Genomic DNA, 24,385 nt, shown 5'->3' on the forward strand with positions numbered 1-24,385 from the left:
GTATTCACAACAAAAAATACATAATAAAATGTTACCATATTAATATTTGGGTGTAGACGTTTATGTACTATTTTGTGATGCAATCAACACAAATGTAAATAGTTTTAGTGTTTGTTTTATTGTAAAGCCTCAAAGTTAATATACAATGTAATTCAATATCAAAATTGTAAATTCGATATATTTAGGCATTTGTTTTATGTTTTTTCTTTTTGTTGTTTGCCTTTATTTGAGTGCACTGTGATACAATGTAATATAAAGAAAAAAATTACACTTTTCTGAGGAAAATGCAATGCATAAAACCCTAAATACCATATATTTAAATATTTTATGTTATTAGTCAAATAAATAGACGTTGACGCAAAATTATTTTTTTCATCTTGATATAGTTCTCAGACTTTTAGCAGTCATTTTTCTCTTACGTAATTAGTTCTACTGGCAGTACCAAACTATCATCTTGGGTTGTCGCAATCTTTCTTTTGGTGATGTTTTCACACCCAATTCCATAACCGTGTTTAAATATAACAAAATTTCCGAAAGTCAGACAGATCAATCGTTATATTCCATAATATTTTGGCTTTGTAAATAAAATTTAATTTTCTGCATTATCAAGCCACAGTTTTAACTACATTTCGAATTTAGCATAAATATGTCATACAGTTTCGAGAACCCTTTAAAGAAAATTTTAAATACCTAAAAAGCGAAGGTGAATAGAAAAGTTCGATTTTTTCAGTTACACTTGGGAGTAAGTTGCTTCTCATTTTTTGCTGTGTAGAGATGTACTTTGTCGCTCTTCTTATCGCAAACATTATAGCATAAAATACATTAATGTGTATTAAAGGAAGGTATACATATAAACGCTACAAGGGCACTTTATCAGAATATGAAATTTCAAAGTACGTACGCGATTTTCTAATATGAAAATGGAACCAAAGTGACTTTAATTTGTATTCCATGCAAACATGTATCAATTATCAATTAAAAAGTACAAAAAAGTTTTGTTGGTTAGACCCAATTGGTTTTTATTTAACCTTCAGAGGATTCTAAGGTTTTTAGCTTACAAAGAAAAAAACTGTGGTACGATCGAATTCGCCAATATTTTTACATATGGACTATTTAAAGAACTAATACAAAACGCAATAAATGCCGCAGCTATAAATAAGCTAATCAGCCGTCAATGGGCAAGTGAAACAGAATACTTGGTTATTCAATTTCTGTAATAGTTCTTGTGACGCATGTTATGACAACTACATACAGACTACATAAAATGTTGTTCCCTTTTAAAGGCGGCATACGGGATCCTCGCTTCGCATTCTAAACATGATCGTAGCTCCTGCGAAACGAACGATAGAGACAGCAAGCGAACAGAATAGTGAGCATCTATGGAAACATTTGCTGTTAATATAATTAAGTACTTATTAAGTTCATCGACGCACCTGAATACCCGCCACTCCCAAAACAACGGAGGCCAATATCAAAGTCTTCGAATCCAATATATCTAAAAGCTTCTGCAAGCAACCATGCTGGGTTGCGTGAACATTTGTACATTCCTTGGCCTCGCTTAAATTAATCACAGAGCAGCACGCCGCAGGCAGGGTACTATTAGGAAAGACGTTTTCCCAGTCGTTGGGTCCATTGGTGCCGCAACAATCTAGCTCGGTTTGCAGCAAAGTCCAAGCATCGCGATAGTCGGCCCGTTCCTTGTAGTGCTGCATGGTCGAGTTAAACTGACCCTCCATAATCTGATGAAGACCGGTATGCTTCACATAGCCAGCAAGGCCCAGTCCGATCTCGAAGAAAAATATAACGACGGCAAGAAGGGCAAAGCTTAGTATCATACAGCTGCTCTCTTTTAAGGCTCCACAACATCCCAGGAAGCAAATAACTGCTACAGCGGCGCCGACAATCATTAGTATAATAGGAGCGGTCCAGATGTGATCGCTAACGAAGTTCGAATAGTGTGCATAGTTTAGTTGGACCATGCCTCCCACCAGAAAGATAAGAAGTCCAGTGAGCTTTGTTAGATAAGAAACATATTAACATATTTTTAATGGAAATGGTTAATAGTTAATGGTTAAATAAAGGAAATAAATAATAAATATAAACACATTTTTATACCCGTTGCTCGTAGAGAGTTGAAAAGTATGTAACAGGGAGAAGGAAGAGTTTCCGACCATATAAAGTATATACTCGTATATTCTTGATCAGGGTCAATAGCCGAGTCGATCTGGTCATGTCCGTCTGTCCGTCCGTTTGTCCGTCCGTTTGTCCGTCCGTCTGTTCGTCCGTCTGTCCGTCCGTCTGTCCGTCCGTCTGTCCGTCCGTCTGTCCGTCCGTATGAACGTCGAGATCCCAGGAACTATAAAAGCTAGAAAGTTGAGATTCAGCATGAAAACTCCAGAGACATAGAAGCAGCCCAAGTTTGTCGATTCATGTTGCCACGCCCACAAACCGCCCAAAACTGCCACGCCCACACTTTTGAAAAATGTTTTGATATTTTTTCATTTTTTTATTAGTTTTGTAAATTTCTATCGATTTGCCAAACAACTTTTTGCCACGCCCACTCTAACGCTTACAAACTGCCAAAAACTGTCAGTGTTAATGACTCTCCTTCGCACTTCAAATAGCTTAGTAACGGGTATGAGATAGTCGGGGAACTCGACTTTAGCGTTCTCTCTTGTTAAATGTTAAAATAATTTCAATAAATAATACATATTAAACTATAATTTATTTTAAACGTGTTTACTTAAATTATTTTTGGAAAATTCGAAATCTTTTTTAAGATGGCCTCTTATTAAAAAGAATAAAAGCACTTTCCAGTTCACGCATTGTTTATATTTTTCAGACTTGTAGGACTTGAAGGACGTGTAAAACCCAAATTAAAACATTATTTAAAACAAGTTTTTGTAATCGAAGGCAACACTAAAATAGTACATTATTAGATACAAATATTTACATACAACAAGAGGGAATGCTATAGTCGAGTTCCTCGACTATCAGATACCCGTTACTGGAAGTGCGAACCAGAAATTTTAACATTTTCTTAAAAATCGGTAGAACATTTTGGTGGTGGCAGTTTTAGGTTGTTTGTGGGCGTGGCAACATTAGAAAACCAACTTGGGCTGCGTCTACGAGTAACGGGTATAAAAATGTCAGAATTTGAGGACAGAAGTTATCGAGCCAATTAAGCAAACAACACTTTCTTGGAAAATCATCTGAGAAAATTTATTTATATTCATTTATTTATAAAATTTATTATATATTATAAATAAATATTAGTGAATAAATAGATTACAATATTAAAATACATTTTTAATTGAAAATGTGATAGGCATTTTTCTTTTAGTTTGTGAATGTAAAGAAGGTTTAAACTTTATAATTACTTTATCTTTATTCTTTATACAACTTGAGATATATGTAAAACAAGGTGTGTACAAAAAGTAGAACGTGTCATAAGTATAAGAAACACGATTTAATAAAATTAATATAAATTAAAGTTGTGCATAAACTAAAATTTGTATTAACTATATTTAAAATTCGACGGCGACGCTGACTTACCGCAAAAAGAAGATTGCAAAAGAATGTCAAGTATTTTACACATGCTAAGCCGCCGGATGCCATTATACTCAAACTATTGCTTTGTTACTCGCTGGCTGCTTTATTTAGACTGTGGGCAAAAAGGGGTTAAACAAAATTTTAAATCGATTGCGCAGGACAATGGCAACAACAAATCAATAAAATGTTTGCCCTCACACACTAGGTTCCAAATTCGAAATTCAAACGAATCCTTGGGTGACTATGTCAACTGAATTGAAATAAAATTGAAATATGTTTATTACTTTAGTTATTATTCTTATTACTGAACGGTGAAAAATCAACAAAAAAACATCAGTGGCGCCAGAAAGGAGCTAACTCCAGTAAGCCGACTCTTATATACACTTTCAGTAATTATACATTAAAAAAACATGTACAATATCGAAATAGGACTCTTCCCGTCTGTCTGTCCGTCCGTATGAACGTCGAGATCTCAGGAACTATAAAAGCTAGAAAGTTGAGAATAAGCATACAAACTCCAGAGACATAGACGCAGCGCAAGTTTGTCGATTCATGTTGCCACGCCCACTCTAACGCCCACAAACCGCCTAAAACTGCCACTTTTGAAAAAGGTTTTGATATTTTTTAATTTTTGTATTTGTCTTGTAAATTTCTATCGATTTGCCAAAAAACTTCTTGCCACGCCCACTCTAACGCCCACAAACCGCCCAAAGCTGCCACGCCCACACTTTTGAAAAATGTTTTGATATTTTTTCATTTTTATATTAGTCTAGTAAATTTCTATCGATTTGTCAAAAAACTTTTTGCCACGCCCACAAACCGCCAAAAACTGTCAGTGTTGAAGACTCTCCTGCGCACTTTCACCATCTGAGTAACGGGTATCAGATAGTCGGGGAACTCGACTATAGCGTTCTCTCTTGTTTTTTTTGTGCTTAAGATTATTTATTTTGTCAAAACGGCAAAATATGAAGCACAGGAATACATACATATATCGCAATTGCTGTAATCATTGTGTTGTTTGAATGAGTTTGAACTTTGTCATTAGATAGGTCGGTTTTTAAATTAGTGGTCCCCCAGCGATTCCCCGGGAATGAGCAAAGAAGTGGGAGGCAAAATCGATAGCTTAGAAAATTTGTCAGCTGCACGAATGACAATGTAGGGTAAAATATACACATCAGCCATATATTTGTTAGTACTGCGTTAAAAGACCTAATTCGAAACAGTGGTGCGAAACAGTTAAATCCAGTTTGCGTATATGTATGTTTTGACTGTATTTACATACAATATACTTCTTATGGCCGCATAAGCGCTCTTTTACCGTAACATCCTCTTAAGTGAATTCTTACTCTACGATTACCGACTACTTCTACTGCAACATCAAATTCTTCGGCTGGGAGAAGCAAGCCACTTCTCTTATTCCGTTTAATATTGCTACTACATTGTACGCTTGGACTGAAGATAAATCCATTTTTGCTTGGTAGTGTTCCTTTTCCTGGTTTTGTAATGCTCTAACTGCTTTGCACCCAGGCGTTAAGCAACGGTCAGCAAAGATGAGATTGGAAAGCAGTTTTATGATCCTGGCAGTATTACTTTAATATGTATATAAAACCGTTTTTAGATTTCCATATCGAAAATATATGTATGTAAAACATTAAAAAAAATTCTAAACTAACTACGGATTTTGCACGAATTTTGAATACTCGTATTTCTTCATTGTATTTTATAAAATTAAAATAACTCAGAATATCATCAAAAATGACCTACAATTTGCATAAAATGTAGATCTATAAAAAACCTTGCCTATAGTTCACAACAACTATGACCTCGAATTCAAACTATTATTTTAATTAAAGTTAGATATTTATTGAAGACGATAACCCCATCCGCTGCCCAATCCGTCTCCCTAACGAAAAGAAAACGCGCCACTTCCTAGTCCACTTTGCCCACCTTGTGGGACCGGCTGTTCTCGCTCTCACCTATTGTCATATATGTATGTACGTACATATGTGCATACATACATGTACATACATGTGATGTCCGCCTAGCGCCTCTATTCAGTGGAGTTCCCCACGTATAGTTGCATGTGTGCATAATGATGCTTCTGGTTGCGTGCCATTGTCCACTTCCAGGGGCATGGGCGGCGGATAAATATAGGAAATTCCCAAACTCCGGAAACCTTTGACTGACTGTTTGTGCCGAAGATGCGTATCCCAGCGCCAGAAGCACCCACCACTACGACTTACAGCACTTCGCGAGGCAAGTACGACACCACGCTCAAACCTCATTCTTGCCGGAAGTACACAACCCATTTAACAGATTCACGTCCCGCAATTTAGATCTCAGGTAGAACAGGGAGAAGTTGGAATAACTGCACATTGGCAACTGCACCGTATCCCTCGCTCTAAACCACATTTCCTCTCTCCACCACCTATAACACGCATACACATACAATTAGGGAAATTGCTAATTCCAATTTGTATGGCGCAGGGTAACGCATCACCTATAGCAGTTGGTTTCACCCAAATGTTTATACCTTTCAAATAAAGGACACAACAGTTTCGTTTGATTTACTCGACCCGCGCTCTAATCAGAACAACAACACTTTCGATGGATGTTTTCAAGTGGGACATCGCAGTAGAGCTGTGATGTGATAGTTCCGATGGGGGTATCGATAGCGCAGTGTCATCGAAGTTTCACGCCAATCACGACTATGTGGGAATGCTCGCTGACTGTTTCCACTATTTGCCATCTTCTCCTTGTGCGTGGAAATTTTTTTCCAGACAGTCAATGATAGTTCACTTCTGAAGGTCCCTTCCACCAAAAAATCTTGCCTTTTTATTTATCATACTCCGTATATCATTCTTATTTCGTCCATTGCAAATTGAAAATAACGCACTGTTGTGGCAATTGCATTCTTGAGTTGCCACCCGGATTTCTAAATAGTTCGGGAGCTGCCATTATGAAATATGCAAAAGTTGGGAGCTGCCATCCTGATTTTTACCCAAGTGGATTCGATTCCAATACCGATTACTGGTAAAGTAAAACTGTATACTAGATTCGTTTAAAAGTATGTATCAGGCATAAGGAAGCGTTTCCGACCATATAGAGTATATATTCTTGATCAGGATCAATAGCCGAGTCGATCTTGCCATGTCCGTCCGTCGGTCTGTCCGTATGAACGTCGAGATCTTAGAAACTATAAAAGCCAAAAAGTTAAGATTCAGCATGCAGACTCCAGTCACAAAAAAAAGGGCAGCGCAAGTTTGTCGATTCATGTTGCCACGCCCACTCTAACGGCCAAAACTGCCACGCCCACACTTTTGAAAAATGTTTTGATATTTTATCCTTTTTGTATTAGTATTATAAATTTCTATCGATCTGCAGAAAAACTTTTGGCCACGCCCACTATAACGCCCACGAACCGCCCAAAGCTGCCACGCCCACGTTTCAGTGTTTAGAATTTTCCTTCGCACTTACACCAGCCGAGTAACGGGTATCAGATAGTCGGGGACCACGACTATAGCGTTCTCTTTTGTTTTTCTTTTAAACAACTTAATATGAGAAACACAAGTTCCAGCAATTTTGAAAACCATTTATAAACTTAGAGAAACCCATAGCTTCTGAACCTTGAAAAGGCATTTCCAAATGCTATCTATGCTTTTTAAACGAATTTTGTAAAATAAAGAAAATAACAGCCTCTTTTACTTTTTTACGTGGCCAATTGAAAACACTAAACATTTTCAAGCAATGAACCTTGTACAAGTGTATTCAAACGCTTGATATTTATTACCATTAGCAGAGTACGGGTATTTGAGAGAGAATTTGACTATATAAGTAAATATTTCTTAAATATTTCATAGGCAATACAAATTTAAAGATAAAACCTACTACCTGGAGAGTCTTTTCAGGTTTTCTTACCAGCATGTATGTATATGCAAAGCGTCACGTCTGTATCACGTGGTACACGGAGTCCTGCACTCGGTTAATCGAACCACTAGGAATTCCTGTCGAATTGATCTAGCCATGTTCGTATGAACGCGGAGATCTCAGGAACTATATAAGCTTGAAAGCTGAGATTAAGCATGCATTTTCTACAGACGTAAATAGACACAAAGCCAGTTTGATTCGAGATTTGAACACCCCATAAGAAAACAGGGAATTAACACTCGAATGTATTCTTTACTTTATTAAATATTCTTGCTTTGAACGTGAGAATGTATACAGCTTTACAGCTACAGTTACTTTGTAATAATAAAGTTGTGATTTTCATTATTTCTTATTTCATTATTAATATACTTTTCTTTTCTTGTACTAAGCAAATGCTCTTTAAAATAGGCTTTTTCTAAAAAAATGTACAGCACTGAGAAAATCGTTATACTCTTTGAATTAATATTGGCTCCTTTGGGGTATTTCTATATAACATTAAATTTATTATAGGAGTCACTTTCTGTTGAAAATTATTTACATTACACACCTAGGGAGCTTGCTAAACATCTATATTGCAATTTTTTATTTACGAATATATTTCGGTTTCATTTGGCGTAAATTTAGCGTAATCGTAAAAAATTAAATTTTACCCATTTGCTTCTGTTCGATTAAAATAGCACTCTGTTTTAGAATATTGCTCCATAGACCTCGCTCAGAACTATTTTCGATATCTTTGCCTAATGGCAGACTTCCAGATTTTCTTACTAGGCTTTCCACTTAAGCATTAGACATATATTTATTTACATGTTTATATGTATATATGATAATTTATATGCGAAATTCAAAAAGAGTAAATAGGTGCGTTCAAAAAAGATAACTGAAAACAAAATTCCAACAGCCTTGGCAAAATTAAAATTAAACTTGAAGAAACTATGTAATCTACGCCTTAACTATCTTCTACTGGTAACTTTAGTTATATACAGGTACATCGATCGGAAATTGAATACAAAATAAAAATGACATAATTCCAACAGGATTTCAGAGAAAGTGAAAAGCTTTACTAGAATTAACACGTTCAGTTCCGAGATTTTAGGGTTTTTTATGTCCTTTGCACGGAAGAACGGTCATAGAAAGTCTTGTAACTACAGTACAGAATCTTGCACTGCTTCGAGTAAATCGATGTGTTCGAGTTTGTGGAAGAACTTAACTTCCTGCGACCTACCCAAAATACGAAATCCTGACTAATCAAACATAATCAACAAGCTTAACTCGACACCGAAGAGGAGAAAGCCACCCCAACTTCTATTTTTCACTTAATTATGGCTAAGACCCCAGCGTCCCTCACTCCATTACACTTACAAGCCCCCTCTCGTCGTTTCAACCGACTTCGCCACCCACTGAGCCCCGTTATTTTATTACTGTTTACCGTCCGTTGCGCGTTGCTATCGGCGTCCCTTTCACACATACGGTGTCTTTAGTCTGGCGGCCCATAACGGAAGTGTGCCAATTTTAGTTTCGGAGCGTTAATTGTTTCCCTGTCCGCCCACACACCCCACCTACCACGTTTTCTGCTCTTATATCCATGATAGGTTTCAAGTGCATTAAAAAGATCATGGGTGGTAAATTAACTTATTGAGGCGTCACTTTTGTAGACCGTCGTCCCTCAGACGGCAGGACCGCTAGTTAGCGGTAATTGATTCCATGTTTTTGCTGCTATTACACACAATCATACATATGCACACTATATAAATCCTATGATATATGTATGTATGTACATATGTGCAGAGATAAGGCCTATTGAATAAATTAAAAATTATTTAAATTTAAAGAATACAATTAATGGTATAAAGCGCTCTTAATTTTAGTAATTTACATGAATACATGAAGTTGTCAGTGCTAAGTCTAACTTTAACTTTTCCAAAATACATACATACAATTATCTAAGATCGATCTGGAGAATACATATACATACATATGTACAAAACTTAAACCATAACTTTGAGCATGAACTAAGCATAATACGCCTTCTTAGTAGTTCTCTTTTGTTTTAACGTAAATGAGTACCTGTTAAATTAACCTTATTTCAGGCTTCACGACTATGTTCCGTTACTTATATTTTCTATAACTTAGTAATAGTTTAAGGTCTTATATAAAATATACGTATTTTTGGATATTTAAAAAGGTTATTTTAACTGGTACTTCAATAAGTTATATTTTCAGTAACCGTATATTCTTTAATATATATTATTATTAAGAAGAGAGAACGCTATAGTTGAGTTCCCCGACTTTTAGATACCCCGTACTCAGCAAGTGAAAGTGCGAACAAGAAACTTCGAAAAATGTTTCAAAAGTGTGGGCGTAACAGTGTTGGGAGGCTGGTTAGAGTGAGCGTGTCAAAAAGTTTTTTGGCAAATCAGTAACAATTTTCTAGATTAATAAAAAACTGGAAAAATATTAAAACATTTTTCAAAGGTGTAGGCGTAGAAGTTTTGGCAAAATTGTGGGCGTGCACATTTGGAAACAAACTTTCGCTGCGTCTATGTATGTCTCTGAAAGCTGCCTGCTTAATCTCAACATTTTAGCTTTTATAGTTTCTGAGATCGAGGCGTTCATACGGACGGACGGACAGACGGACATGGCCAGTTCAACTCGGCTATTGATCCTGATCAAGGATATATATACTTTATATGGTATACTTTTCAACGAATCTAATATACCCGTTTACTCTACGAGTAAAACTTTCTGAAGATCATGAAACATATCCTTTCCCATTTAATCAAACCTTTTTAATGTGATACAGCAAGCAAAAATCAAGTAATTTATCAAACAGCAAAGAGATGGCTTTGGAGATTGCACACGAGGTGAAACTACTTTCTATCGGCTTTTCATTAAATGTTTACTTCACTTTTAAAACTTTCTAAAGGACCGATTCGAATATTTATTCGGACATAAATGAGTATTGCTTTACTCATCAAAATATTTTTTTAAAACGTTCAGACTTTGCGTTTTAGGTGTCCATCTGGCGTCCACATGGTTAATGTATCCATTGTCAATGTGTTAAAATATTTTATTTAGCTTAGCAATACGAAAAATTGGTATAATCAAACCATTATGTTAATACTATTTCCTAGCATATCCCCGCATGTGCATTCTAAGGCCGTCCTGCTTGGTAAAGATCAAGAAGCTGCACATTTACAGCTTGCATATATCCATTTCTCTCGAACTTCATTTAGTTATGACATGGGTATCTAATAGTAGCGGCATTCAATTATGATGTTCTCTCTTGTTTTATACTCAAAGCACTCAGAAATTTAAATAAATTACTTTGAAAAGTTATATACATATGTATTTACTAACTTGCTAATTCTGAGACAGAGAATCATGTCGTCCTATATTCGTCCAGGAAGGCAAATTAATAATGACTTTATGGTATCGAGCATGCTCCCTTACAACTTTACAATCAATTTACCAAAATTATAATACTTTCTAAAGGGCTATGAAAACAAATGTTATTCTGTTATTCTTATACAACATTTTAAATTCGTTTCTTCTTTTATTGTAAATCCAATATTCAATATTAGCTGGTTACGATTATTGCAAAAATGTTTCTTAAATGACACAATTGTATGAAAACATAATAACTCACAAGTGTTCGAACACTCAAGCCGGAAAATCCACCGCGCTGATGTTCTTAAATATCGTTTTTGCGCTTTTTACTTTATTTATATTTATGTGCAGTGTTTTTTCAATGCCGTTTGTTACAATCCCGGCACCAACGCCTTATGAATGGCTTATATAAACTCTCGGAAGGGCTCGTCGAAATTATCATTGATATCAGCAAAGCTCGGCCCATTGTTGCCCACTCCAACACCCACTGCGACACCAACGCCGATTCCAACTCCCAGGCCCACCGATGTATCGCCATTTAGTATCAGCGTAGGCTGCTGCTGGGTTTGAATGCTCATGCTGGTCCCCAGGTGGCCATGGCCATGAATCGCCTGCTGGTGGTGCGGAAGATGGCTAGCTTGCTGTTGCTGGTGCTCCATCGGTGTCTGCAAGTGTATGGCTTGTGATTGGATGCTCTGCATCGCGGGGCTGGCGGTGACTGTGGCAGCGTTCAGCAAGCTGCCATCGGTGGCTGCCAAAAGGGCACAGTCGAAGGCGCCACCGTTAGCCAGGGCATCCTCGAAGCAGAGAGTCGCGGCACTGGAATTTGCAGCAATGCCACTTACTACCGGCCCTCCACTTTCGGTTGCAAGATTTGACAGCAATACCCCGCCAACGGCGCCCGAGTTCAGCTCCAAAGCCGCCGCCTCCTCGTTGCGCTTTGAGAGTATTATGTGCGTCAGATTTATGATATAGTTTTTGGCCAGCGTGAGAGTTTCAATCTTGGACAGCCGTCGCTCCATCTCCACGTGCGGTATGACCTCTCGAAGCGATTGAAACGCATCGTTAAGGCTGTGCATTCGCATTCGCTCGCGTTCATTTGACTCCAGACGACGCATATTCCGCTCCTTAGCGTTCAGGGCTCCTTTGCGACGCCTATTGGAGTTGCCGTTCGCATTGGAGGAGTTGGAGCTGGCACTGTTTGCGGCAATGGTTGATGCACAGGCTCCTGATCCAGCTTGCTGGACCCGGACGCGGCTTGATGGCCCTTGACCGCCCAGAGAACCACCGGACGGATGCCCAGTGTTAGTGGCGCTGCCACCTCCGTTGCTGCTGCCGCCTCCGCCGCTCGTGTCATCGCTTTGCGAACTGGAGTCTGTCATCTCCAAGTCATAAGTATTATTGCTTAGCTGGAAGCAGCGAAAATGTAAGGTATTATAATTGACCCATTGGTTTGGCCTTTTTACGACCTACCTGTGAAGTTCGTCTGGTGGCACGACGAACGGGTCGGGAACTTCCCTCCGCCGATTCTGAAGACAGTCCATTGTGTCCGTCTGTATTGTAATTGTTGTTATTGTTGTTATTGTGATGCAATTGATGTTGCAATTGCATAAAATCATGGCTGCCCATTAGTTCCGTTAGCTGTGTGGCATCCATGGTTGTTGAAGCTTTGCTGTGGAGCAACAAAAGTTTTCGACTATAAAAAACAAAAAAACATTTAAAATAATTAATTGTACAGCACATAACTTCAAGAAAAATTATTTACTTCGACAAGCCTAACAGTTAAAACCATGATATCTGTACGAATAAGTCGCAGGATTTTGAAGAAAGTGGAACGTATGTATTTCCACAAAATGTAAAACCTTCTAAAAATCCTAGGTGGTATTTGTAAATATCATTCCGATGGCAGCTCATATCATTTTGGGTGGCCTGGTATATGCGTTATAACAAATATATTTGGCAAACGGTAAAAATTTACTAGATTAATATAAAACTGAAAAAATACCAAAACAAGTTTTGGGCGTGACCACATTTGAAAACAAACAAGCTGCGGGTATGCCTCTGGAAGCTGCATGCTTAATCTCAACATTCTAGCTTTTATAGTTCCTGAGATCGAGGCGTTCATAAGGACGAACGGAAAGACGGACATGGCCAGTTCGGCTCGTCTATGGTACGAATCTAATATACCTTTTTACTATACGAGTTCACACTTCGACAATGCTCTTTTTAACCAAATTTGTTTTGATCCATTGGAATGGATTGTGACCGTATAGTAAGAAAAGGAAATCGTAACTCTTCATCAACACTGCGAATTAATCTGCTTAGTTTCAAACAATGGGAGAACGGTATATACTATTACGCCCACAATCCGACTAAAACACGACCACACTTTAAAAAGTCTTTTGATTTTTTAATTTTACAATTTTTTTTTGTCAAATTCTATTCCTGTCAACAAAGCACCCCTAGCACTTCTATTTGCTTAGCTACGGCCATCTGTAATAAATATTCCGTCCATGCCCACTCTAACGCCCGAAAAAAACGAAGAACACAATTTTTATGTTTTACTTTATTATATGTTTAAAAGAATTGTTAAATTTCTCACTTGCACTCTCAGTGGCTATCTGTGATCCGCCTTGTTTTTTTCTGGGAGCGAATTGGTGCGACCCAGGAAATATACATACAGAAAGTTAGAACAAAAAATTGTTGTTATTCTATGAATATTAAACTATAGATTTTTTGCTTTGATTTATTGTATTTATACTTAGTCGTTGAATACGCTATTCTGCTTAATTAGTTTGTCAATTTTCGATTAAAATAACAAATAATAAATAAACAATAAAATAAATAAATAATAAAATGAATAATAAATAATAAAATAATTATTATAGTTAAATAAAAATATTTATTATGATTATAGTTGATTGCTTTTTATCTAGGAGCACCTTTGTTATCAGCATTTGACTTTGCGCGTGTCTATTTACTTCACTAAAAAAGTTTGTACCTAGCTGTCTCATAATATCATTTTTGAAATGTCAAGTGTTCTGGCTTGTTTAATTAAACTAAAGCTTGGCTTGTATCCTTGAGAGGCAAACGCTATTCGATTATTACTTTTTATTCGTTTAATTACGCCCTGGAAACCATCCGTTAACCTGTTCCATTCTTTTGCACCAATCTAGAAAACCCTTTTACTTTGTACCAGATATAAAGAGAGGTATGGAGTTTTTTGACTATCGGATACCCGTTACTTGGCTAAAGGGAATGCAAACAAGAAATTTAAACAATTTTGTGGCATATCTATAGAAATTGGCACGACAAATAATAACGGAAACAAAATATTTTCTAAGGTGTGGGCGTGGCCATTTTGGGCAGTCGTGGGCGTTAGAGTGGCGTGGCAGCCATCTGAAAAAGTTACATGAATCTGCATGCTTAGTCTTAAAAGCTAAAGAGTTTTTATTGTTCCTGAGATCACAGCGTTCATACGAACAGACAGACGACATGGCCAAACCGACTCGCCGAGTGATCCTGAACAAGTCTATATAATTTATAGAGTCGCAAATGCTTTCTTTTACCTGTAACATATTCTTCAACTATACTTATTAACGATACCTTTTACACTAGGAGTAACGGGTATACGAATGTGTAAAAGAAATAACGTTTCGTACAGTTTATAAGACACAGTTTTTATACCCGTTACTCGTAGAGTAAAAGGGTATACTAGATTCGTTTAAAAGTATGTAACAGGCAGAAGGAAGCGTTTCCGACCATATAAAGTATATATATTCTTGATCAGGATCAGTAGCCGAGTCGATTTGGCCATGTCCGTCTGTCCGTCCGTCTGTCCGTCCGTATGAACGTCGAGATCTCAGGAACTACAAAAGGTAAAAAGTTGAGACTAAGCATACAGACTCCAGAGACATAGACGCAGCGCAAGTTTGTCGATTCATGTTGCCACGCCCACTCTAACGCCCACAAACCGCCCAAAACTGCCACGTCCACACTTTTGAAAAATGTTTCGATATTTTTTCATTTTTGTATTAGTCTTGTAAATTTCTAACGATTTGCCAAAAAACTTTTTGCCACGCCCTCTCTAACGCCCACAAACCGCCCAAAGCTGCCACGCCCACACTTTTAAAAAATGTTTTGATATTATTTCATTTTTGTATTAGTCTTGTAAATTTCTATCGTTTTGCCAAAAAACTTTTTGCCACGCCCAATCTAACGCCCACAAAACCGCCAAAAACTGTATGTGCTGAAGACTTTCCTTCACACTTCGAATATCTGAGTAACGGGTATCAGATAGTCGGGGAACTTGACTATAGCGTTCTCTCTTGTTAATAAAGTTCCAGGCTGAAGCTCGCTACGCCAGCCGAAAAGACGTATATTTCGATTATATTTTATACGACATTCTATTAAATACAAGAGAGCACGCTATAGTCGAGTTACTCAGCTAGTGGAAGTGCGAAGGAGAAATTTCAGCCCTGACAGTTTTTGGTGGTTTGTGGGCAGCTTAGAGTGGGCGGTTTAGAGTGGGCGTGAGAAAAAGATTTTTCGAAAATCGAAAGAAAATTTACTAGACTAACAAAAATGTGAAAAAATAGAAAAAGATTTTTACAAAGTGTGGGCGTGGGAGTTTTGGGCGGTTTGTGGGCATTAGGATGGGGGTGCCAAAAATTTGTTTGCAAATTGATACAAATTTACAACAGCAGCTTTGGGCGACTTGTGGGCGTTAAAGGGGGCGTGACAACATGAATAGATAAACTTGCGTTGCGTCTATGTCACTGAAGTCTGGATGCTGAATCTGAACTTTCTAACTTTTATAGTTCCTGAGATCTCGACGTTCATACAGACGGACGGACAGATGGAATATATATACTTTATATGGTCGGAAACGCTCTATGGTCGGAAACGCTTTCTTCTGCCTGTTACATACTTTTCAACGAATCTAGTATACCCTTTTACTCTACGAGTAACGCGTAGAAATATCTAACCGGTAAAAAAATGCATGGACAATTGCATCATTTCCGTTACAGTAATGCACAAAGAGAAAGAAATGTATAGTTACACAACGCAATTATGTTCCCATATGTGTATTGGCAAAAGACTTACAAAAGATTTACAAAGATGTTGTGATGTTTGGACCAGTTAGATGGGAGGGAATACAAGAATTGACTTTTTGTTATAGATGAGCCATGGAATATATCGCAGTCCAGATTGTTTATTCAAAGCTAGGTGGCTCTTCGACTGGGGGTGCCGCATTAGTCCCTCCCCAGTGGTGACGCCACTAGCTCAGGTTCGGCATAAATAGGGGCATCGTTATAAGCCATAACGGAAGGTTTAATACGATCAACGGAGACGGCTTCTTCCTGACATCGTATTTTATTCTTGTCTGAAGATTTGGTCAAGGATTGTTGGCGTGACACATCGTAGCAGCCTTTAATGATCTGTGCTATCTTTCAACCATTATATTGCAGATGATCAGCAGTCGTATGAGTACGTTCCCTGCCCCTAAGTTGAGCCAGCTCCGTCAAAAGCGCAGATTCAAACTGGGACTCTAATAATTTTATAGGCGTCACAATGAAATCACATAATAGAGTCACATTGCTTTCGTATTAAATTCATTTAAGCGAAGTAGTTTCTAGCAGCAGATTTAAAATGCTCAAAATCAGATGCCCGGTTATCATCGATATGCTGTAAACTGACAGACAAGGCATCCGCGACTACATTATCAGATCCTTTGACATGTATGATTTCGGACGTAGCCTGCGCAGCGTAGCCAAGATGACGAACTCACCTTGGCGACGCTTTTTTAAGTCGTTCCAAGACGTAAAAGTATACGCAAGAGGCTTATGTGTTTAGTGTGTTTATTGTAATAGACGCACCACGAGGCAGTTTTTTAAATACTTGATAACTTCATAAATATAGAGTGATCGTACGTGCTGTAATTTTTTCTTACTGTCGGCTAGTTTTTTTGCGAAGAAAAAAACAAGTAGCTATCAATGATCATCGACCCTCTCTTATAATCCCGTTCTAATCGCCAAATCAGATAAGTTGTGATTTAGGAACCGCATCTGTGACACTTTACTTGCATGCATGCATTTGATCAAACCTTGTTCTTTTTTTTTTTCTCATTATTAAGTAGTTATGAGAGGAATGCCCATAAAGCCTAGATAGTGGAATGTTCAATTCCAATTAATTAATGCCATACGAGATCGGTTTGTTTGGTGATCTGTCTCGCTCTGTCTCGATCTGTCGACGCTCTCGAAGATTAGTTTTCTGGGAAAAAGAGATTCCAAGTTGGGAGTAGCGATGTTTGCTGGACATTAACTAATGTCGTGTTGGTAGCTTCACTTTAATACGTTTGAGTATGTGCATTTATGCCAGTTTAGTTTAGCAAAAGTAATAATTAATTAAAAGAGCTTTTGCTCGCTAACTACATACACGGTTCATGTTACTTATATCTCCAAACTGCCTAGAAAAAGAATCCGAAATATTTTTGGCATATTGGTAGGAATTAAAAAAAAGGTACATCAAAAAATGCATGCATTTTTCAAAAAAGATGGGATGACTCCTTTTAGTCGTTAAATGTACAACAAAAAATTAAAAACGTGCAAGCATCAGAGCGCTACTTGTTAGTCGATACCCGTTACTCGTATAGTAAAAGGGTATTCTAGATTCGTTGAAAAGCATGTAACAGGCAGAAGAAAGCGTTTCCGACCATATAAAGTATATATATGTATTATTGATCACGATCAATAGCCGAGTCGATTAGGCCATTTCCATGCGATCTTGAAATCTTAAACAAATGCCTTAACGAAAGTAAGACGGTATATGATACGAAAAACGAAACCTATTCCAAAAATTCTGAAAAAAATATACAGATTCAAATTCATAAAATAAACAAAATGTGTATTTTGGTTTACCATAGATAAGTTTTCTCGTTTATATGGTTTTATTTTTCTTTATTTTGTGAATGCAAATACCCCTTGCTACACGCTTTTGCACGAATACAATATACCCTTTTTGCCAAGAGTTGAGGAGTATAAAAAACATTTACCAATGAAACTCTTTTGCCGCATTGTCGTTGTTATGGTTATGCCCTTTGGCTTACCAGCATTTGACCCGGAACCTGCAGCAGCGTTTAAAGCCTGGGACAGGCCGAGGAATACGCGGAACGGGAAATGTACATTGACTTTGTTGTAATAGAAACCGCGTACATTGCAGTGCATTTAGTCCGTCGTTGGTGTTGAATGAAACAAAAGTGTCGCTATTATTTAACGACAACAGCTCCTTGGACTTCAGCCTCTTTGGTGCCTCTTAAGAAATGTTGAGAAAAATGGCAAGGCTTAACACAGCGGTGGTCTAGTCAAATGCCTGATTTATAAATTCCCCTTAAAAGTTTGTTTAATTTTTATTTAAGGCAAAGTATAATCGCATACTTTAAAAAAAATGTAAATTTGGATTTAAATATTTATTATTATGTACATTTGGATTTAAACATTTATTATTATTTATTCATATTGCAAACAGGAGATAAATAGCCTTAAACCAACATATTATCAAATAAAATACTTTGATTTTTTTATCCCGAGAACTAACTGAAAATTTCTCTTTCTTTGTTTAGTGGTAGGCAGGGGTTGGGGGATCTCAGCTATGCAACCAGCACCTGGTCTTGTGTAATATTTATTACGCTTTCTATTAAATAAAGCATACTTTTGTGAGTATTTGTTTGCCTTTTCTGTGTGAGTGGATGCTAAGTTAAAACAACGTATACTGCATTTGACAAGTGTATAGGGAATTTTGTAAATGTAGCCCGAATGACCGCAGATTTTTGAAAATAAGCAAAGTCAATTTGATGCTTTTAATTATATCTAACTGGTATGTCTGTGTTAGCTATTTCTAATTAATAGGCTGCTTACCGAGACACACATCTGCAGATCTATAAGGTAAGTTTACCAATTTGACGTTCGCGCAATTATAACTATACATAATCAAATTTTTATAATTGTTTTTAGCCGACCTAACAATGCTCTTAAGCCAGTTAAATTGATTTGTCAACTTACATGTATTTAATATAATATATCCACGATGTTTTAAAGTATTTAAATGCACTTTTCAACAACTCTCACAATTCGTGTTAAATATTTATATCGATGCTGGCTATTGGCCTTTTTTGCTTTCCAACTCTAAGTAATAGTATTTTTAAAAACTTCCGCACAATTCGAACCAAGTATCTCTGGAGCACACAACGATTACCGGAAACGCGGAAACGCTGATGATGACGGCCACTTGTGGAATGGCTGCAGGAACGAAGCGGTGCCATCGGCCGACCCGAGTCCAGACAAAAGACGAATCACAAGCCTAGCCGATGGGAGTCGAGTCGAGCAACAAGTCTACCCAGCAGAGGGGCTGGAGCTTCCACCCGCACGAGAGCCTGAGTCGAAACAGACTGGCGAATGGAGAGCAACTGAAAATGCTCAAAAGCGGAGTGGATTTCTGAGTCAGAGTGCTAATTTTCGTCTTTCCAAAGGATTAAGGTGGCACCCCTGAAATTAGAGGATTAGGTTAAGTGGGGTCCTATCCTCCAATTAATGCCTGCATATTGATAATGCAGTCCGACCCGTGATAACTGGTTGCTTAATTTAAATACAAATTAACTTTTGTAATATAACATTTTTATATCTGGAATTTTTTTCAAAGAACTAACAGCGTAATGTAATTAATATGATTACCCGAAGGTGACACATTAAAATGTAGTTTTAGTGTCTGTATTATTTGTAAAGTTATCTTGGCAAAACTAGAATAGTGTTTGTGTTCGACCACAAAATTATAATTTTGTACATTCTGACCAAAACTTGCATATGAGAAATATTATGGATTTGGCATGATGCTCCTTTACGTTCTCCGACAATATATGTATGAAAAAGTACTAGCTCCAATAGGTCTTGACGTAAAACCAATATACCCTTCACTGCACGAAATCCCAGGCTATCCCAGCCCAGCCCACACATACATACATAGATGCAGTTCCAACCCCACCACACATATTTGCCCAACGGGGTGGCTTGTGCCTCGGAGTTCCTAGACATGAACACCACGTGCTCAGGCTCAACTCCAGAGGGAGGTATTGAGCCAAATGGGCGGCCCGACCCACAAGGGTCTATGTGAGGGGTGGGTGAGAAGCCTGATTAGTACATGTGACGCATGTTGCTCGCGACGGCCTGCATTCGACTGCGGCTGACTTTCCACATGGCTGTCGCCAGCTCCTTTGTTACCAACTCCGATTGACTGAGTGAGTTGTATACTGTTATTATTATTATCGTCTGTTTGTCCACGCTCTTGTTGCTGTTGGTTATCACAGTGCTTATGTCCTTATCAGAAGGGCTTTATCTCATGATAAACTATTGTCGGCAGATAATGAAATGTTGCTAGGAAAGCTATTTTGCTTATTCAAATGTTGCGAGCTTCCTTCCCACAAAATGTGTGTATGTGGTTTTTATTTGACTTATATTTCTTTTGTTTGGCTTAGATCAAAGGGATTTTAATAATTGCTGCAATATTGCAGACAAGTTAGGCACAACTTTGATGTAAAAAACTCTTAGAACAAAGCAAAATATGTTATGATACCTTAAATCGTTTATTAGTCATGGGGTCACTGCTACAATTGTAACCGTTTATTCAAACACCGAATTGGGATTTGTACTATATTAAATAAACAGGTAGGGGGATCGTTACCGACTATGAGGGCACCAAGCTAAATCAGCTACCTTCATAATGAAAGAAAAGAACTTTCTGTGTAGTTGCATTTTGATGTTCTGGAACCATTATTAGTGTGTCCGTGGATGTAATACTCGACAGTGTGCTTTAATAGTAATTTAAGATGAAGCACCATTGCATCAAAGAAAACGACCATAATATCTTTAATATTAATCAACAAGAAAAAAAGTTTTCTTACTGCAAATAAGTCCCCCTTCTCTTCTTATTTGCTTTTCCCACTAATTCCTCTTCAGCCAAGTGTTGCCAAATACAAATTGACAGTTAATATTTTTAAACTGGCAACTCAGTTGCAAGGGATGGGAACAAGAAATAGAGGTAGTACAAGCCGCATGCTGTCGACATTATGTAAATCACCCGTCGGCAGCGTAAGCATTTGCGTGCCCCACCTCTTTTAGCCAAAGCATGGAAACAATAAACAGGAAGAAAAAACAGAAGGCAGAGCTGGAATAGAAGGGGAAAATTGTTTAGCCGAAAGCTTCTTACAGTTCCGGAAGATGAGTTTCCGACAAGCGAAGTTTTTTCCGTTAGCGGTCCTTGTGTGTTGCTCATCAACAGTTGGTTGGTCCCTTGTCGTTTTGTTTTGACTTATTAAAACGATCATTGCACTCGACGTTTCGCCTTATTCAAAGGTCAATGAAGAAGTTCTCATAAGGCACCTGATTGCACTAATGTGAATAATGTATAAATATTTACATGCTGCATATATGTATGTATATAGTATATACATACATACAGCGGCAAGTAGCAATGTAATTTAATGGGGTTTTAGAATTTGTTGCCATTCTTATCATTCTTTATCAGACCTAGTCTACTTACATTAGAAAATCATTGGCAGCTGAAGAACTCTATTGGCAGAGAACTCTATGGTCGAGGCAGTTTTCGAGATAATAGCTCTAATTTCTTAATTATCTTGTTTTAGACAAATCACAGGTGGGGCTTTAATATAATCGGCAATTCATTTCCGTATAATGCAAGTATACGTTGTAAAACCTCCTTAAAAAAAATAGAGATACATACATATATATTTTTACAATAGAAATTGGTCTCACCAAAGGACTCATATATACACAGCTTTCCTTCCACCGCCCTCTATTAATTCATAAATCCTGACAACAGCAACCTTAAGTCCCCGGGCGAAGCATTCAATGCCTCTAATTAAATCAAACGGGAACAACGCAACTGACATTTTAAGAACCGTTATCGACTTTAACACGTTTAAACACACAAATTTCATCATAGCAAGGCATTCCCGCCACAGCCACGAACCATCATCACGGTTCTAAGCCGGGCAGAAAAATCGCACCCGCGGTTATTTAAAAATTCTAAAGACAAGAGAAAATATTATAAGGCAATAATAAATAAAAAGGGAGCACGGCTGCGAACGAGGGAAAAAAGTTAAGTAGGCGGTACTCGGTCTCACCCTCGCATGCCCTCTGGGTCCAAAACATCCCACGCGACTTGTCAAATGTCAATAGCAAAAAGTCTTCGTCCTCCTCGTAGTCGACAGCTGCTCAACATTCTCGTCCTCTTTCGATGCCGATCACCACAAGAAGCTCGTTGACAGGCCCCAACAATTTTTCCCCTTTCCACATGGACTGGGGAAGGGGATTGGTCAGCCAGTTGGCGTATTTACATTTATTAGGGCAAGCCCTTCTAGTTCCGAGGTTGCTGTTCATTGTATGTATATTTCTTACAATTCGCTTTATTTAATATTCACTTGCTTTAATGTAAATTGGGGGTCGAAAGGAGGCGATTACTTAATATTAGTATGAACTTGATCTATGCTAGAGGAAAGAAACATTTTTGGTCAAACTAAGGGGACCAAAGTATGAAAGTAAAAATCGCGCATGCACATATTACCGGTTTACATACAAGTATATATGGGTAATTATTTTTTTTCCTTTCGAATCAATTGATTACTGTACAAGTTCATTAGCTTTACAAGTTCATTTGAACAAAAACAATGAATAACGCTATAGTCGTTTTTATCGACTATCAAATGCCTATTACTGAGCTGGGAATACTTTTAAAGAGATTATTGTCATATCAATAGAAATAGGCATGAGAAGTAGTAAAATAAAAACAAACAATAACCTTTTTATATCCGTTACTCGTACAGTAAAAGGGTATACTAGATTCGTTGAAAAGTATGTAACAGGCAGAAGGAAGCGTTTCCGACCATATAAAGTATATATATTCTTGATCAGGATCAATAGCCGAGTCGATCTGGTCATGTCCGTCTGTCTGTCCGTCTGTCTGTCCGTCTGTCTGTCCGTCTGTCTGTCCGTCTGTCCGTCTGTCTGTCCGTCTGTCTGTCCGTCTGTCTGTCTGTCTGTCTGTCCGTCTGTCTGTCTGTCCGTCTGTCTGTTCGTCTGTCTGTCCATCTGTCTGTCCGTCTAGACGCAGCGCAAGTTTGTCGATTCATGTTGCCACGCCCACACTAACGCCCACAAACCACCCAAAACTGCCACGCCTACATTTTTGAAAAATGTTTTGATATTTTTTCATTTTCTTATTATTATTGTAAATTTCTATCGATCTGCAGAAAAACTTGTTGCCACGCCCACCCTAACGCCCACAAACCGGCGAAAACTGCAACGCCCACACTTTTGAAAAATGTTTTAATATTTTTTAATTTTTGTATTAGTCTTCTAAATTTTTATCGATTTGCCAAAAAACTATTTGCCACGTCCACTCTAACGCCCAAAAACGGTCAAAAACTGTCAGTGATGAAGACTCTCCTTCGCACTTCCACTAGCTGGGTAACGGGTATCAGATAGTCGGGGAACTCGACTATAGCGTTCTCTCTTGTTTTAATTTGTGGGCGTGACAGCTTTTTACGGTTAATGGGAGTAGAGTGGGCGTGGTTAAAATATTTTTGACATACGTCAAATACTTGTTTAATTTATCCCAAGCCCTTGTCTAACAATCCGAAAGAGCGGATTATGCCCACCACTTAAATGACACACCTTTCGCAACTCATTAACAGATATAGAGGCCGGCCGTCAATGCAAATGACATTGCGTGATTCCATAAGATTCATTGAACTGCCTTAGCAGTTCTGGAGACCCGTAATGCGCCATAAATAACAATTATCCGTAGAGCCACTTTCCTCGGTGCAAATCGCGAACCATCAAAAGCAGATTTTAGACGTTATTGCACGGCGTCAGATCCATCATCCTTCGAACTTTTTACCCAACTTGCCATTCTATCTAGGACATTCCAATTAATAGCGCTTCATTGAACTTTGTTCTGTAATATAAATGGTAATTTTTCATGGCAACCTTCCTGTAATTTTGTGTTTATTTTTTCAGAGCTTACCTGCAGTGAGGTTACAATTTTTTTTTGTTATGAAAGTTTATAATTTTTTAATCACAAATCAGGCATAAGTTAAACTTTGATTACATTAACATTGTAAAACAGCGCCGGGCATGGCGTTAGGCCGGCTATTCATCTTCCTAACACGAACGCATCGTCGTGACGTATGCATAATATTTGCTTATTCTGTATACATGTTTTAAAGACCCGCCTCCAACTTTTTAATGACACCAATTAGCCACTCTTGAACTACTGAAGCGAGCCGCGACGCGAAGACTGGGTTAGTAAATATGGCGATGAAGAGTCCAGGCGGTACTAAAAACTGCCTTTCATATAAGTTGCATATCGCTCTGGCTCGTTAAATCAAAATGTGTGCTATAAATTCTGTCGTTTCCGTCGGCCACTGTGTAAATAATAATTATTTATA

At 37.8% G+C, this 24,385-nt stretch overlaps 2 protein-coding genes across 4 annotated transcripts; both read right to left on the minus strand.

Moving 5' to 3' along the window:
• Positions 1-993: 993 nt before the first annotated feature.
• Positions 994-6,224, minus strand: LOC122613289 (CD63 antigen). Of its 2 annotated transcripts, XM_043787393.1 has the most exons (4): positions 6,086-6,218; positions 3,556-3,664; positions 1,434-2,012; positions 994-1,377 (listed from the first exon to the last, which is right to left on the minus strand). In XM_043787393.1, exons 2-4 carry the CDS (start codon positions 3,616-3,618, stop codon positions 1,312-1,314), a joined length of 708 nt encoding a protein of 235 aa, XP_043643328.1. In that variant the 5' UTR covers positions 3,619-3,664; positions 6,086-6,218; the 3' UTR covers positions 994-1,311. The 2 variants fall into 2 exon arrangements, with proteins under 2 accessions (XP_043643328.1, XP_043643329.1); XM_043787394.1 differs by lacking the exon at positions 3,556-3,664 and having other exon boundaries at positions 6,086-6,224.
• A 4,818-nt stretch (positions 6,225-11,042) lies between these two features.
• LOC122613829 (protein dimmed) lies at positions 11,043-12,764 on the minus strand. Of its 2 annotated transcripts, XM_043788226.1 has the most exons (3): positions 12,632-12,764; positions 12,340-12,562; positions 11,043-12,275 (listed from the first exon to the last, which is right to left on the minus strand). In XM_043788226.1, exons 2-3 carry the CDS (start codon positions 12,520-12,522, stop codon positions 11,271-11,273), a joined length of 1,188 nt encoding a protein of 395 aa, XP_043644161.1. In that variant the 5' UTR covers positions 12,523-12,562; positions 12,632-12,764; the 3' UTR covers positions 11,043-11,270. The 2 variants fall into 2 exon arrangements, with proteins under 2 accessions (XP_043644161.1, XP_043644160.1); XM_043788225.1 differs by lacking the exon at positions 12,632-12,764 and having other exon boundaries at positions 11,044-12,275; positions 12,340-12,599.
• Between the last annotated feature and the right edge of the window lie 11,621 nt (positions 12,765-24,385).

This window comes from Drosophila teissieri, chromosome 2R (genome assembly GCF_016746235.2).
Source record: "Drosophila teissieri strain GT53w chromosome 2R, Prin_Dtei_1.1, whole genome shotgun sequence".
Classification (NCBI taxonomy): domain Eukaryota; kingdom Metazoa; phylum Arthropoda; class Insecta; order Diptera; family Drosophilidae; genus Drosophila; species Drosophila teissieri.